The sequence below is a fragment of the Gorilla gorilla genome, chromosome 12, assembly GCF_029281585.2.
Source record: "Gorilla gorilla gorilla isolate KB3781 chromosome 12, NHGRI_mGorGor1-v2.1_pri, whole genome shotgun sequence".
Classification (NCBI taxonomy): Eukaryota; Metazoa; Chordata; class Mammalia; order Primates; family Hominidae; genus Gorilla; species Gorilla gorilla.
The window spans coordinates 738,863-754,965 of NC_073236.2; the positions used below are offsets into that span (position 1 = coordinate 738,863).

A 16,103-nucleotide genomic window follows, 5' to 3' on the forward strand; every position below is an offset into this window, starting at 1 on the left:
CCAGAGTCCAAGTCCCTAATTTTATTATTATATGTTCTAGACAAGTGCTTTTCTTCTCAGGAATCTTCTTTGGTACCGTATGCTTGTATTTAAAGTTTCCTCTCTCTGGTTAACCACTCCCGATTTCCTAATCCCCTTTAGCAAATCCTTAAATTTGTTTTTTGGAAGTTGGGGTCATAAGACACTGGTAGAGGTTCCTCAAGACACAGTTTGCTGATGGTGTAGAAGTTTTATCTTGTGCCTCTTTTAACTCCTGATTCTTCCAGCTTCTGCCACAAGGTGGCTCTAAGACCTGGGGATACCAGCGCTATCCTCTCTTCTTTTGCTCTCCCTGCGTACCTTGCCCCTCAAAACATAGATTCTTAGCCCTGCTCTGGTGTCTTCCATAGAAGTGTCCCCTGCTACCCCCGTTTTAAAGAATATTGTGTTAAATATTCGTATTCCATCAGAATCAAATAGGAACCCAGGGACTGTTGACTCACTCATGCTGGTCCATTTACCATCAGCCTTCCACTGCTGTGATATCATTTATCACAGCAAGCTTCTTTGTGGTCTGTGCCCCAGACTCGTCCCTGCTGATCCTGCCCCCATATCAGTATTCATCAGAATCTCTGGTTGGATGGCACAGTTGACTTGTGGATCTGTTATTTGACCATGCCCTTTGTGTGCTTCCTGTTGCGTATGCACATCCCCAACAGAATCTTCAAGGAATGCCATCACTGTCATGTTGCCATTGATCTAGCTTCGTCTGATCCCCATTGATCACATAGTGTGACCCCTCAAGGGGTGCTTAGGCAAGACTTTCAGCCACTTCACATATTTGATTGTTAGCTCTTAATCAGTTTTCTCTTTTAATTGTAAAGCATAATTGCCTTGCTTCCTTCTGATTTTCTTTAGCTCAAAACGCCCTCCAATTACACATCCCTAAATACAGAAGCAGTAAGGGAAATGTCAGCACTCATTTTTCAAATGTTTACGACAATATCTTGGTTTGGCTATTAAAATTGACAAAGCCATAAACAAGCTCCCATGAGGACAGCCTCCAGTGGTGGAAAGCTGACTTGTCAGAGGGTGTATTCTGCTGGGATTTTACTGATGGGCACTCAGGATGAATATTTAATACCCTCTGGATGTTGCCAAATCGGTTTTCTTCTATTTCTTATTGCTGACCTGGCAGATTGGGATAGCAGAGGGCTTTTCTTTGACTTCCATGAGTCCAGAGCATGTGAACACTGGCTCTCCTTTCACATTCTGAGGGATGACTGCCCCATCCCTCAGAGGACTGGCCTCTGCCTTCTTTCAGGGGAGTCTGCGGTTCTCCTTCTTCCATCCCAGGTGGCTTCTGCCTGTTGTCTGTGCCAAGGTAGAATGGGCATGAGTGCAAGAGCCCTAAGAGGAGAGCCCAGCCCCTCCCAGATGCCTCAGGCCTGTTGTCATGGTAACACCGGGGCACTTGTTATTGGCATCAACGAGCCAGGGTCACTGCCCTGCCTGCAGACAGGTAAGGCAGGGTAGGGCGCATCTGGGTAACCTTCATTAGCTATTTCCACCTGCAGACTCTTGCTGCTTTCCCCTTGCCCCTCCCTCCCTGTCTCTCTGCATGCATTGAGCACCTACTAAGTGCCAGGTTGCCATGCTGGTGAGATGGGTGTGTCACATTCCTGCCTTGCGGGCTCTGTGGGAGGCAGGAGGCCTAGGGACAGAGGAGAGCAGAAAAGCATTACAGGTGTGGAGGCAGAGCCAGCACAGGGCATGAACACGGGGCAGGGGGCAGGGGGCGTGAGGAGGGAATGGGGTAGGGGTGAGGGTGGGAGGTTGGGAAGGAGGAGTGGAGCATTTCAGGTTCAGAGAAGAGTGTGAATAAAGATAGTCATGGAGGGTGGGAGCAGCATGCTTATCTTGAGATGACTAAAACATGGGGTCTGGGAGGGATTCACCCCCAGGCAAGCTGGCAGGGATCAAGAAGTCCCTTTTGTACATGGGAGCATGAGGTGAGGGTGGGCATATGTAATAGCTAAAAGCAAGGACAGACCAGACGGCCTCGGTTTGAATCCCAGCTCTACCACTAAGCCAGCTGTGTGACCTTGGGCAAGTGTCTTTATAAAATTGGGAATAATATTTATTTCATAGGATTAGTGAGGACCAAATAGTTAATATCTATAAAGTGCTTAGAATAGTGCTGAGCACATAGGACCAGATGAAAGTTTGCTAAATAAATAAGAACATCCTAAACTCAGAAATTAGGACTTTAGCTCATACCCAGATCATATACTCCATTTTTGTAATAATTTATAATATTCCCTTTACCCAGAAATGAAATTCATATACAATATAACATTCCTAATCATATATTTAAAATTTGCTATATTGTCCTAGTTGTGGGATAAAGAAAGTATTTTTTTTTATAAAGTAGTTCATAGTAAAATAATGTGTTTCAATGTGTAAATGCTCAGGACAGCTATGCTAGGAGGCACAGTCACAGTCAACGCTGTCCCTAAATGCACACTAACAGTCACCGTATCAGACTTGGCACCATGAGCAGGACTGCCATTCTGACAGGGTTTCTGAAGTCCTGAGTAACTCTTGCTACAATTCTGAACAAAACAAAGGAAAATCCTCTCTTGACTGACCTGGCATATATTAAAACCATGCAAAATAAAATAATTGTGATTATAGTAAAGTGAAAGTAGGTTCTAGGCTCAGAGGCATAATTTTTGCCCACATGAATGTCATTTGAAAGTCACACAGGACACGAGGCAGAGTTTTGTTGCATGGAGTTGTCCCAGATATGATTTTACATCTTTAATGGCTTTATTCCATTGAATATATACCCCTCCCCAAATCAATATGGCAACCAGAGACCTGCTTGCAATTAGCTGCCTTATTGAGAACTGCTGTCATGGGCTGTGGGGTGGGCAGCTGTGGGCAGTAGCATGCCCCATTTGCCATTTAGGGAAATCCCCTTGCTGTGGCTAGGCCGAGAGGCAGGGAGTGTCATATGCAGGCCAATTATAAGAGCCTGAGAAGGAGATCATTGAGGGCCCAAATAGGGAATGGTCATGTGGAGAGAGCAGGGAGCCAAGGGGTGTTAAGGACAGAGGGACTCAGGGGTAGTAACAGTTTGACTGGCAGGCGCCTGTGCCACTGGCTTCCCATGCAGCTCACCCTGCATTCTTTCCTTGTCTCTCATCTGACTTGCTTCTCTCCACTTGAAACATCTCTCCTGCCGCAGACACTGGCTGCCTCTATCTCTAGCATTACTGTCTGTTGTCTTTAATAAAGAGCAGTGTCTTCCTCCCTCAGTGCCCATCTCTTTGCACCTGCCACTCTGGCTGCTGCTCACACCACTGCACAGAAACCGCTTTCTCCAGACTTACCGGCAACCACCTCAGCAGCACAGCTGTTGCTTCTCAAACTTGAATGTGCATCAGAATCAATCGGAGGGCTCATGAGCCTGCAGGTTGCTGAGCCTTACTCACAGTTTTTCTGACTTAGCAGGTGCTGGCAAATTCCCAGGTGATGCTGATCTGCAGATCCATGGCATGCACCCTGAGGGCCACAGGTGGTCAGGATCAAGTACAAGCTGCAGGCCCCTTGCAGTGTGGCCGAAGCTTACCTTTCTAACCTCATCCACTACACCTGAGCACTTGCTCCTCCTTGAATAGAGTGCACAGGGTAGTTGTCATCTTTCTTCACTTGTCCCCTCTCTCTGGCGTGCCCTTTCACTCTCCTTCTCTGCTTGTTTCTCAGAGCCTAGCTCAGAGGCCACATACCTTTTGAAATGTTCTCTTTTCTATCAAAATCAGAATTGCCCCTCCTTTTAAAAAGTAACCACATTTGTTCAACTATTCATTGATTAGTTTAACAATGATTGGGTCAGAGTCCCTGCTGTGCATATGCTTAGAATTTTGTAAGAAAGAGAAGACTTTAAAAATTACCTTCATTGTAAGGCAGCAGTAACAGCTATAGTGGAACATAAGGGAATCCTTTATTGAAGAAATAAATGAGTTTTGAGTGAGAAGAGCACGCACAGAGTGGAATCTGAAGGGAGAGTAGGCTGACTGAGAAAGCTGCTGCTGGTCTCCGCTGTGGAGTTCTTCCCTCTTCCTGATGTCTCACCTTGAAACCACCCTATCCTGGCTTGTAACAAACGCAACAGCCTCTCCTACCATACAAAACACAGATCTTCCAAGTTTTAATCACAAGCCTGGGAAGGAAACTCTCCAGCTGCAGAAAGAAAGGGCCACTCCCTCAAAGCAGGGCCTGGCCCCTGGGGGCTGCTGTGAAGGCAGCTGCTGGCGTGAGCTGGAGCAGCTCTCGGACCCTCTTCCTGTCTCTTGCTGGATTCTTTCTTCCTCCTGCCAATTCACTGTTGGGAGTTAACTAAGCCTTACTCTTTTCTTTCATGTCTGCATTTATGGGCTCTCAAAGCCCATTCACTCACACGCCAAGTCCAGGGTTTCTCAGGCTTGAAGCTACTTGTGAATCACCTGGGGATCTTGTTAAAGTGCAGATTCTGACTCACTGGGTCTGGGGTGGGGCCTAAGAGTCTGCATTTCTAACAAGCTCCCAGTGCTGCTGGTCTGAGAACAGCAATTTGAGCAGGAAGATTACCACTTATGCTTGACAACTCCCAATTTAAGTGTTGAACTTTGAACTTGGGACAAGGCACAGAAACCAAAAAGGAACGAGAATAGCTAAAATTCACTGGGTGTTTGTTATATACCAGGTTCTGTGCTAAACTCTTTTTATAGACAATTGCTTTTAGTCTGCACAAAACTCCTAATGGAGATAGAGACATTGTTCTTATTTTGCAGATGAAAACACCTGTGGTCTCTAAGTGGGCAGGGCTCTCCTAGCTCTGTGGAGGAAGGTGGTGCACGCAAGCTGTACACCACCCAGGGCAGGGCTCTGGCAGGACATGGGAGGGCTCCCTAATTATATGTGGAGATTCCAGTCTCCCCTGTGCCTCAGGAAAGGTCCTACCTGCCCTGGAGATGTGGGAGGAAATCCAGAGCATAGAATAAGAGCTGACCCCTTGCCCACCTGTCAGACATGCACCAAATTTAAAAAATGCCTCTCTTTCAAGCTTCTCAACACTTCACAATATTTTGACACGGGAAGGAAAAAAAAATGGAAATGCTTTGGAACATTTCTCTTCCTTGAATTCTTGTTCTCAGACCATGTGACTGAATAGAAGTTTACTCACAGGATTCCAGTTTAACATATGCAGTTACTACAGCAATTGAGGTTTCCTTAGTAACAGTTGCAAAAATAATCCAGTCCCAATTAATAATACATTTTAAACCTCTTTCTACTCCATGCTGAACAACCCAGTTTTTTTGGCCAAGTACCAGATAATTCAGGTGGTGTCATTTGCACTTATATAGATATCATTTGCATGCAGTGAATTGGGTTGGAAAAGAATGAAAAGGGAGCCGGTTGTTTCAAGTATTATAGGAATCCAATCTGAAAAGTCGACTGGCAAGTGAATGCAAATCTAACTTCCAGAGTTTGGGAGCTTAATGGTAAACACTGTCCTGGATTCCTAGTGTGCCTTAGAGGACTTTCTGCATTTGAAGAAGGGAGAAGGCAGAAGATTGGACTTGCTAACAAAAAAGATGAACCCGGGAGGGTGGGGCCGTGGCACACAGGATTTCTCTCTAAGTGGTGCCTGGTGTGTTCTTGATGGCGTGAGAAGGTCTGTGGGTTTGTGAATTCAACAAGTCTTCCTGGAGAGAATGTCTGATTCACCGCCGGGAGATGCTCCGCAGTGTTGCTCAGTCATGGCATTGGGAATTGGACTTTGCCACACCTTGGCTTGCTAAATCCTTCCATCCATTCAGAACATTTGTCTGTGTGTTACAGGGAGACCAAGTGGCAGTCTGTGGCTTTCACAAGTTTTGGTTCTGTGATGCATGGGACTCAATCAACCCTTGATGCTGCCAAACCAAGCTTAAGCCAGCTGGCAGGCCAGGGTCATGACCAGTGGGCTGGGTCCTGGGTCTGGATGCAGTTCCTGGGGTTGAGCTGGGCTAAAGAGACAAGAGTCTGACCAGCAGAGTGCTGGAGCCTGGCCAGGCATCCCTGCCCTGCCCCTGCCCCTGCCCTCCACACAAGCTCGGTTGGAGGAGGCCTAGGTTGCTGTCCCTGGGTGGAATCTGCACCTTGCCCCTGCTTTCTTTCTCAGCTGGGAAGTGGTTTGGTCCCTGTGGCGGAAAAACTAAGTGTGAAGAGAGTGGTGGAGGTGGAACAATGCTTGTGCTATTAGTTCCCTAAGAGGAACTTAGAATTGTTTTTTTTTTTTTTTTTTTCATTTTTAGTAGCATGAGAGGCGTGGATGGGGGAATGCAGAGCCAAGGTTAATGATGATAGGGTGGGTGAGATCTCAAATCACCTTCCTAAGATGGATTTCATTAGACCTTGGCTTCTTGCCACTGGCAAGGTGAACATCGCCATTAATTAGCTGCTGGGGAGGCGCTCCACAGGCTGCCCTCTTGTCTGTTTTTGGAGCGAGACAGTGAGGAGAAGGGAGGATTGCAGTTGGCTTTGCCTTGTCCCGTGGTTTACTGTCTTCTCAGCCTTCTCTCTCACTCCCCTAGAGGAAGCCGCCTCTCCCCGCCCCCGCAGCATCCTCTAATTACCTGTTGCTGTGTTTCTCCAATGTGCTCTCATTCTCTCACCCACTCATTCACCTATTTCAGCAAACACTGATCAAATGCTTTCCTGGCCCAGGTGTTGTGCTAGGCTCTGGGGGTGCAGCGATAAGAATGTCCGCTAGGCCTTCCGCCCCATGAGGGCTGGGACTCTGGCTTACTCTTCAGGGCATCCCCAGCACTTAGCATCCTGTGGGAAACTGAGTGGGCACTCCGTAAATACTGGTTGATTGAGTGGAAAGAGCTTGATCCCTGCCCTGCGGGAGCTCACCATCTAGGATATGGGAGAGAGATGTGAGGACACACAGCCCAAAGATATATAGAGGGTGCTGAGGAAGGGTATGGAGCCCAGGGGGATGGGAATGAGGGATAAGTGGAGAGAAGGGTGAGGGTGGGAGGTGGCAGAAGGAGACTGGCAGAGAGGACAGCAAGGGCAAAGGCCAGCACTCAGGGAAATTGCACCAGGGGCGTGCGCCTGTGGAGGGTGCCTGAGGGTGAGTCGTGAGAGATGAGTCAGGACACTTGGGTGAAGGCCAGATCCTGAAGGGACTTTGTGCTGTGAAAAAGAATTGTTTCTCTCTAGCCCGTAAGTAGTTCAGAGCCATTAAACTTTTCAAGCAGAGACCTGATATAGCTAGATTTGTACTTCAGCAGGATCACCCTCAGAGGCCCTGTGATGGTGGGCTGTGCAGCCAGTGGATAGGGGAGAGATGGTGAAGGCCTAAGCCAGGCACATGGCAAGGAGGAGACAGGGAAGGGTATTTAGCGGTGGCCTGGGCTCCGTGCTGCCTTCCTCACACTGAAGCCAGTCGGTGTTAAATCTCCCAGGAACTGTGCTGGAGGAAAACTGACTCAGAGCCTCAAGGTGGATGGGCCACGTTTCTGGGAGTCTGTGGTGATTCTTGTGTTCCCCTTTCCTTTGCAGTGACAAAGCTGCAGGTGAGCAAATCGAAGAGGACCCTCACCCTGGTGGAAAACAAGCCCATTCAGCTGAACTGCTCAGTCAAGTCTCAGACCAGCCAGAACTCCCACTTTGCGGTGTTCTGGTACGTCCACAAGCCCTCAGATGCCAACGACAAGCTTATCCTGAAGACTACCCACAACTCTGCCTTCGAATACGGTACTTACGCGGAGGAGGAGGGCCTGAGAGCCAGGCTCCAGTTTGAGAGGCATGTGTCGGGGGGCCTGTTCAGCCTCACCTTCCAGAGAGCCAAGGTCAGCGACAGCGGCAGCTACTACTGCCACTTGGAGGAGTGGCTGCTGAGCCCCAACTACGCCTGGTACAAGCTGGCAGAGGAGGTTTCTGGGCGCACAGAAGTCACTGTGAAACAGCCAGGTAAGGCCGCAGGGCACGGCTGTCCTGGGCCAGTGGGTTTAGTGCAGAGACTGCCTGGGGGTGGGTGGGGCTCTGTGGGGCTGGTGTGGAGAGACTGTCTGCAAGGTGCATGCTGAGTGTGGGTGCAGGTACACAGACCATCACCCTAGCACACTGCAATCCCATCCATTTTACCTGCAGTGGGTCCTGATGCTGACGGCAGACTCATGGAAGCATCCTTGACCCTGCTTCTGTGGATAGCATCTTCACCAAGGAGCAGGGCAGCTGTGGTTAGCAAAATGTGGCAAGGCAGGGTTCATGGCAGCTCCTGAATCTTCTTCTGGGTTTGCAGTTTGCACCCTGAATCTTGGGCTGACACCAGCTCCACACCCAGAGTTCCTACCTAGAAGGCATTTTCTGGTCTTATGCATCTGCATCCCCCTTCTTCCTTAGCTCCCAGCCCAGCCCAGACAAGCCTTTCCTGTCTCCAAACTGAATCATTCCTCCTCTGGCCCTTCCTCGACCCCATGGTGTAGCCCTTATTCCTCTCCCTCACAGGTGGCACTCAACCTCTGCCAGAATGCTTCCAGGGAGGGAGAGCTACTCACTCTGCAAGCCTCAGTTCCACTTTTGGGCAGCTCTGATTGTTGAAAAGTTCACTTTCCTGTAATTTCCCTTTTGAGATCTGCCCATGGAAAAAACAAAGAGAAGTCTGCGCCATTTCCTTTCAAATACATGAAATGTATGCCCCTTCTCTGTTAAAAATCTCTAGTTCTTTCAACTTCTCACATAGTGTAGCCTTAAGTGCCTCTCCATCCCTTATTCTCACATCCCTACAATTCGTTGTTGTCTCTGCCTGTCCTTCCTGATGGGCCATGGAGGGTGCTGTGTTGCCACTCTTAGCCTTGCTAACAGTGACAATTCTGGCAGGCTGCAGACCATGTGTGGACCTTGATCTGAGGGCTTAGAGGCTTCGACCTGCCAGCCCTGTGGGGGCACCCACCCTATCTCATCTCATTGAATGGGGCAGAGCAGGTGAGGGCATGATGGACGGATGGGCCTCATCCCCCTGCTTCCGTTGCCTGGGGTCCTCGGTCAGCCTGTCTGCTCAGACCCCTGAAACTGGGGGTTGAGGAAGGACCCTCCTGGATCACGTGACTCTGTTCAGTCCAGGTGACTAGGGTCCTTGGATTAACAGTTCCTAGAGCCCAGCCTATAGCCCTGAAAGTTGGGGAGAGGGCCTGTTAGGAGAAGCATCCCCTGCCTTGGGGTTGTAGAGGTGATCTAGGCTCCTCAGACCTTGTGGGGCCTCAGATGCTTACATCTCCAGCTCCTCCTGGCATGGGCATCTGGCTGCAGCCCAGCTCTGTGGCCCCATCTCCCAGGGAACCTTTGGTCTAATCTGCCTCCCGCTGAAACCCAGCCTCATTCAGCCCCACCGAGGCTTTCAGAGTTCAGGTCTCTCATTCAGGGTTTGAGACCCCACCGGGCTCAGAGAGATCTGCAGCCTGCAGCGATCCCAGATCACACAGCCCCAGGGATGGGACCAGGAGCCAGCCCACATCCCACCTGCAGCAGTTCCTGTGCCTTTAAAGCCTCCCCTCCCAACTGCCCCGCCCCCAGTCCACTGGGGGAGGGAAGGAGGAGCTGGGTCACAGCAGGGAATCTTAGCTTGGTTTTAGTGTGCTGCTGGACGACCAGACCGGGCGTCGAGTGAGCCCAGAAGTGAGAGCAGTTGGTTGCGCCCCAGTGCTGTGTGACCCAGAGGCGCCGCTCACCCTCTCTGAGCTGGTGGACATCATAGGTGGGGAAGCTCAGGTCAGGGCACTCCCATGAGTGTCTGGAGTCCTGAGTCCCATTCTCAGCTCTGCCATATGCTTGCTGCACTCTAGAGGAGTTCCTCTTCCTCTCCGAGCCTCGGTTTGTGTACCCGTGCTGTGGGAGTGAGTTGCACTTTGGGGTGAAGGGGGCAAGACTTGTGTGGGCGCATCCTGCAGAGGGATCCCACAGAAGGGGAGAGCCCTGGGTTCTTTATCCGACTGGGTCTGGGCTGGGGGGGTCTCTGTTTCTTGGCTGATGAGTTTACGTGAGTTTGAGTGAGGTATGCGGGTGGGTGAAGGAGGGCTGGGGGGAGTCACCTGACTTGTGCGAAGAAGCTCTTGAGAGAGCCGTGGCTTCTTGGAATTAAGAGGAAAGAGTGCAGCATGAACACAGGCCCTGGAGGATCTGGCAGCCCTGAGTGGGGGTGGGGGTTCAGCTCTGGAGTAGAGCCAGAGCTGTGATGGGGTTGGGGGGACCCTGTGTCCTTGGGCCATGCTTGCCTCGCTCCTGGGTTCTGTTTGTGCCTGTGGATTGGGGTGGGGCAGGGCTGGTTGTGCGAGGGGTCATTGCCCAACTCCAGGGGGCACCTGCCACCTCTCAGCTATATATATAGGGATATATATAGTTCTTTCTACAGGTTTCCAGCAGGTAGTGGTTATTAAATCTTACTGAAGGGGTGTTTTTTCTGATTCTCAACTCTGTGCCGCAAGGGTGGAAACTGTGAGAGACAGATTCCATCTCCACATCTGGGTAGTAAGCATCCAGTCCAGGGGTGTAGACGGTCCTGGGGAAGCAGCCAGAGATCTGTACATTCTGATATCCAGGGATAGCGACTCCAGGCTGAGGGCTGGCAGGGTAAGGGGTGGGTGTGTCCTGGGCTCACCCGCAGGTCTGCAGACTTCCTGGAGCCAGCTGACCTTGGTAAATCCCTTTTGTCTAAGCTTCAGTTTCCTGCCTGTGAATGGGGTTGGGGCTGTGCTCTGGTTTCACCTTTGTGGCTCTGGGGTTGTGGTGACAAAGCCATCAAGCTGGGTTGAAGGATTAACCAGGAAACCTCAGACTGGCTGCCGTGTCTACCTCTTCCTCGTACTCCTCTCTCTGCTGCATCCTGGGAAGCTGCTCCGCTCAGCCTAGATGAGGCTCAGTTGTGTGTGTGTGCACGTGCTTGCACGTGTGTTGGAAGTGGGTGGTATTGATACCAGAGTCAGTGTCTCCGGGTGAGTGAGGCTTGCACATTTCTCGGGACAGGGAACTCACTACCTTATGTGCCCAGGACAAGAGCTGTGGGGTCTGGAGAAGACTTCTAGGCCAGCCCCTGCAGTCTTTCCTCAGGTGACATGGCTTCCCCGGACCCACTTCCCCCTAGGTGCCCTCTCTGCATTCAGGGGGTAGAGGGCTGACTGGGACAGAATGTGACACACTCAGCATGTGAGGAAAAGCCTCCTTCATTCTGTAGGCCCTACCTCTATTAACATGTCCTTTGATAAAGTGACTCCCCTCCTGTCTCCCCTCTCTGGAATCCTCAGCTGCTGCCAGGCTTCAGCTGTGCCCTATTGAAGGCAGCTCTGTCTCCCTACTTTCCCCAGCCCAGGGTTTTCCTTTTGGGGTCAGCTGCAGGGATCTGGGCCATCCTTTACCCACTCAGACTTTCTTCCTGCCCACCTGCTGCTGTGAATCCTGTATGTCATATACATGTGTGTATATATATATATAATTATTATATTTATATAATTTATATAATATATTATAATATATAAATATAGTATTATATATAAAATTATACTTTAAGTTCTAGGGTACATGTGCACAACGTACAGGTTTGTTACATATGTATACATGTGCCATGTTGGTGTGCTGCACCCATTAACTTGTCATTTACATTAGGTATATCTCCTAATGCTATCCCTCCCCCTTCCCCTCACCCCACGACAGGCCCCAGTGTGTGATGTTCCCCTTCCTGTGTCCAAGTGTTCTCATTGTTCAATTCCAACCTATGAGTGAGAACATGCATGTCTTATATGCTCTCAGGCAGAGAGGAAACTGCTGAGCTGGGCAGGGGACAGAGCCCTGTGGCTCTCCACTTCAGACCCCACCCGGCTGACTGCCATGGAATGCAGCCACTCAGCAGGGCCAAATCCCCTGATGTTCCTGTTGGCTGTCTAGCCTTCAGGGACAGGTCATGGGGCCTTGGTTCCTGCCCTGTCATCTTCCCAGTCACCCTGATCTTCAGGGGGAGGAATAGCCTGAGAAAGGGCTTGGTCATAGCACCTCCATCCTAGGGCTATTGAGGATCTCACAGTTGTGTGTCTGGTGGGTTCTGTCCAGAGCCCGTTTGAGAGCAGTGGATGACAGGACAGGCCTATGTGACCCAGGCAGGAAGCAATATTGGGTCAGCCTTCATGTCCCCTTCTGTCAGCTTGGGGCAGCCTGGAAGGATGATTGTGGGGTAGGTGTTATGGGCACGAAATAGACCTCAGGTGGAGGCTGCAGGGGCTCTCCAGCACTGTAGACACAGCAGGCCAGGATCAGGGGAGGGAGCCATGACTCAGGGAGACTCTGGCCCATATCCCTGGCAGATGAGGGCCACAGGGGAATGGGCAGCACTGTCCAAAGTCCCCTGGGCTGGGTCCGCAGCTGTTCCTGGCTCAGACTTCTTGGTGGGCTGGTCAGAAACATGCAGTAACTTGGGGCAGTTACCAGGTGGCCAAGTCTGCACTGCTGGGCTCTGTGAGCTTGGGCCAGCTCAGGCCCTCTCTGGGCCCTGCCTTTCTGAGCTGTTCAGGTGGTTCCTCGGGCCTGGGGTGCTAATGTTTCTGGATGGGCAGCAGAACCAGTGTGCACTCAGGGCCCCAGGCCATGTTCCCGGAACACACTTTTAGCATTGACAGCAGCGTGTGGTGAGGCCCCTTAGTCTGGGTTTTGGTCTAGTGCCAGGGGCATCACTACTCCACCACCTCCAGAGCCATCTCTGGGACACTGGCTGTGAGTTCAGATGTTCTGAACAGGGACAGGGAGAGCCAGAGGGACCCAGCCTGGGGCTCACTGGAGGGGCTCGTGGGCAGACAGTGCCCTTTGGAGGGAACTGAGTCTGAAAGGAAGGAAACCCTTTCCCCGGCTCATAGCACCTGCCATCCAGGGCCCTGCCAGGGCTGCGTGAACTTTAGTCATGTGGTGACAGGCCGAGTCACCGTGCCAAGTCACTGTGTGCCTCCTTGCTGCTGTGACGTCAGCTTCCCCATCCTCCCAGCCAGGCTGGATCTCTGTGAGAGGCCTGCCTGTCCTGCACCCTGTGTGGATGCCTCCCACTGTCCACCAGGGCTGCTGGGCACCCCCTGGCTGGTCTCTTGGACTAGGTAAGCTCATGGGTCCTCTGGCCGCTCCTGCTCTTTCCCTGCCTCTGCTCCTCCTCGGAGGTGGCCACCCCCAGATCCCACTCCCAATTCGGAGGCCCCCTGAGGAGTGCTGCAGGGGGCCGCAGGCGTGGCTCTGAGCCACTCTGGAGAGTGGGGGGGCCCAGCCAGTTCTGTGGCTGGGACTTTCCCAGGCAGACAAGTCTGTCTCTTCCTCCCCAGCGGGTGCAGCCCAGAACTGTCTTCTGAGGAAGAGGTGCTCTCCTGGGCCCCCACTGTCCCCAGGCCTCAGGTAAGCCCATCAGGGTCACAAGGAAGGGGTTCTGGGTTTGAGGCTAACCATAGCAGCTGACCTACTTTCTAGCCTCAGTTTCCCCTAGTGTGTGCAGCTCTCACACTGTTTGGGTGAGAGCCAGGCCTCTGGGCTTGGACATTCTTTCAGTGAGTTTTGAGGGTGGAGGGATGGGAAATGGAAGCCCAGGACCTCAGCAGGGTGTCTTCCTCTGAGCCGGGGACATCTGCCTATGGGAGGCTGGGCCCACCCTCCCTTGCTGACCTGCCCTGGGAGGAAGGGACAGGGCCCAGCACTGCCTACTCCCCTCCAAGTTCTTCCCAGCAGTCTAAGCCTGGCTGGGTGCCCCGTGCTTCTCCAGGTGCCTACTTGGGCCTTTGGGTAGACAGATTAACAGACAGGGGAGGCTGGGTCATGGTAGGACCACCCCAGGACCCTGACCGGGGGCTCAGCTCATGACCCTGAGCCTGGGAGAGATGAGGCCATGCCCTCCAGGGCACTCAGCATGACCCGGCCCAGTGGACGGGACTGGGTAGCTTCCTTGGTGCAGGGGGCTGTCATGCTAGGACAGGGTCACTCACCAGGCCAGGCCCCTGCCCCATGACTTGTGGTGGAAATGTCCTTTTGTTTTTGTTTTTTGCTTTTGTTTTTTGAGACGGAGTTTTCCTCTTGTTGCCCAGGCTGCAGTGCAGTGGTGCAATCTTGCCTCACTGCAACCTCCACCTCCCGGGTTCAAGCAATTCTCCTGCCTCAGCTCCTGAGTAGCTGGGATTACAGGCACCTGCCACCATGCCTGGCTAACTTTTTGTATTTTTAGTGGAGATGGGGGTTTCACCATGTTGTCCAGGCTGGTCTCCAACTCTTCACCTCAGGTGATCCACCTGCCTCTACCTCCCACAGTGCTGGGATTATAGGCGTGAGCCACTGCACCCGGCCATGTGATGGGAATGTTCTGTGTCCATAATAGATGCTGCATATTGCTGGCCCAGCTCCTGAGGCTCTTTGGACCTCCAGGAATCGGTATCTCTATCAGGGACCCTTAATCCTGACCCGGACTCCCGGCTGGGACCCAGGGTGTTGGAGTGGCAAGAGCGCTGTCAGGCCTGGTGAAGGGTGTGAGCTGTCCAACGGGGCAAGGAGGAGGCAGGGCCTGTTCTGTAGTTGGACAGACAGAGCCCTCTAGCAGCTTTCTGGAAGACTGAAGGGCAGGCGATGTTGGAGGGAGGGAGTGCAGGCAGCGGCTGTGAGGGAGTTCAGGTCAGAAACAGGTGGCACCTGGATTCACGCTGTGGTGGTCACGGTGGGGATGAGGGGCTGCTTTGGATTGTGCTGGGGATGTGGGGTGGTGTGCTGCTGCATGACTACTGCCAGGTCTCTCTGCTCTTGGTGTCTGCATCCAGGGCTGGGAGGGGGTCAAATGTATCACACTATCGGCCCCAGGCCCACCAAGCCTGGGGAGGTGGCCACACTTCCACGATGGCATCTGGATGTTCCCTGTGTGTGGGGAGGGCACAGGGACTCCATTCATAGACCACCTCTTGGACAGTGTGTCTGCCTCTGAGGTCAGACGCTCTGAACTGGGACAGGGTGGAGTGGAGGGAAACCCAGCTTGGGGCTCATTGGAGGGGCTTGCTGGCAGACACCTCCCTTTGTGGGAAACTGACTGTGGGAGAGGGGAACTCCAACCTCTGTCACCACATCCCTCTTCCCTGTTGTCACACCTGTCACTTGCTGCCATATCCGTGAGACTTCCCAAGGGTCACTGCTGCCACTCACTGCACAGCCTGGAAGGGAGTCCACAGGGGACATAGAGTGAGCAAGAGACCTGTGCCACTCAGGCCTCCTGGGGGTGTCCCCAGTGCAGCCATGATGATAATCACAGCTACCATTCACCAAGTCCTGCCCACAGTCTAACCTACTCTATTCACAAAACTCCCAGCAGCAAGGCAAGTGAGGTGCTGCCGTCATCCAGGCTGGACAGTTCAGTGATTTGCCTGAGGCCCCACAGCAGGTGAGTGGCAAGTCCAGCGTCAGAGCAGGGCAGGCTGGCAGTGCCCCCTGAGCCCCCTTTGCCATGCTTACCACATGCACATCCTGGGCTTCTGCAGGAATGCCCTGTCCCCTACCTGCCCTGCTCCATGCAAAACCCTCTTTGAGCTGTGCCTGGGAGACGTGCTGAGAGAATTCATGGAAACAAATGTGTTACTGACAGCCTCTTTGCCTGCAGAGTTCAACTGGAGACAGAGAAACCAGCCAGAGGCAGAGGGAGGTAACACGGAGTCCCCCAGAAAGGTCTGGGCTGCGCGTGCTTCAGGTAACCTCCCTTGACCTTCAGGAGAACGAGAAGGCTGCCTGATCAGAGAGTCTCTGAAGAAGATCCTGTGGCTGCAGGCTTCAGCAGAGTGTGAGGGAGACCCCAGTTATTTCCTCAGGTGTTTCCACCAAATCCTCCTGTCTTTTGTGGCCAACACCCCAGGCAAGGCTTGGGGTCCCCGTCTGCTGCTGGACGGTAAGTTCTGTCCCCATGGCAGTGAATCTGTGGGGTGTTCTGATTGTGGGCACTATGGAAGCTAAACCCCATGCTCCAGGTGGGGTGGAGGGTCTTCAGAGGACTCCTGGACAGTTCCAGGCTCTAAGCTGAGGTGGGGGACACAGGAGAAACCAGGCCA

General features: G+C 52.3%; 1 protein-coding gene across 1 annotated transcript in view; it reads left to right on the top strand.

Annotated features, from left to right (window-relative positions):
• The window catches only part of LOC129530543 (immunoglobulin superfamily member 3-like), a 39,320-nt gene that overhangs the window by 22,653 nt on the left and 564 nt on the right, over positions 1 to 16,103 (top strand). Inside the window, 4 exon segments of the mRNA XM_063696138.1 lie at positions 7,582 to 7,992; positions 13,365 to 13,434; positions 15,374 to 15,445; positions 15,770 to 15,943. Of these exon segments, the coding sequence (XP_063552208.1) occupies positions 7,582 to 7,992; positions 13,365 to 13,434; positions 15,374 to 15,445; positions 15,770 to 15,842 (626 nt within the window). The 3' untranslated portion in view covers positions 15,843 to 15,943.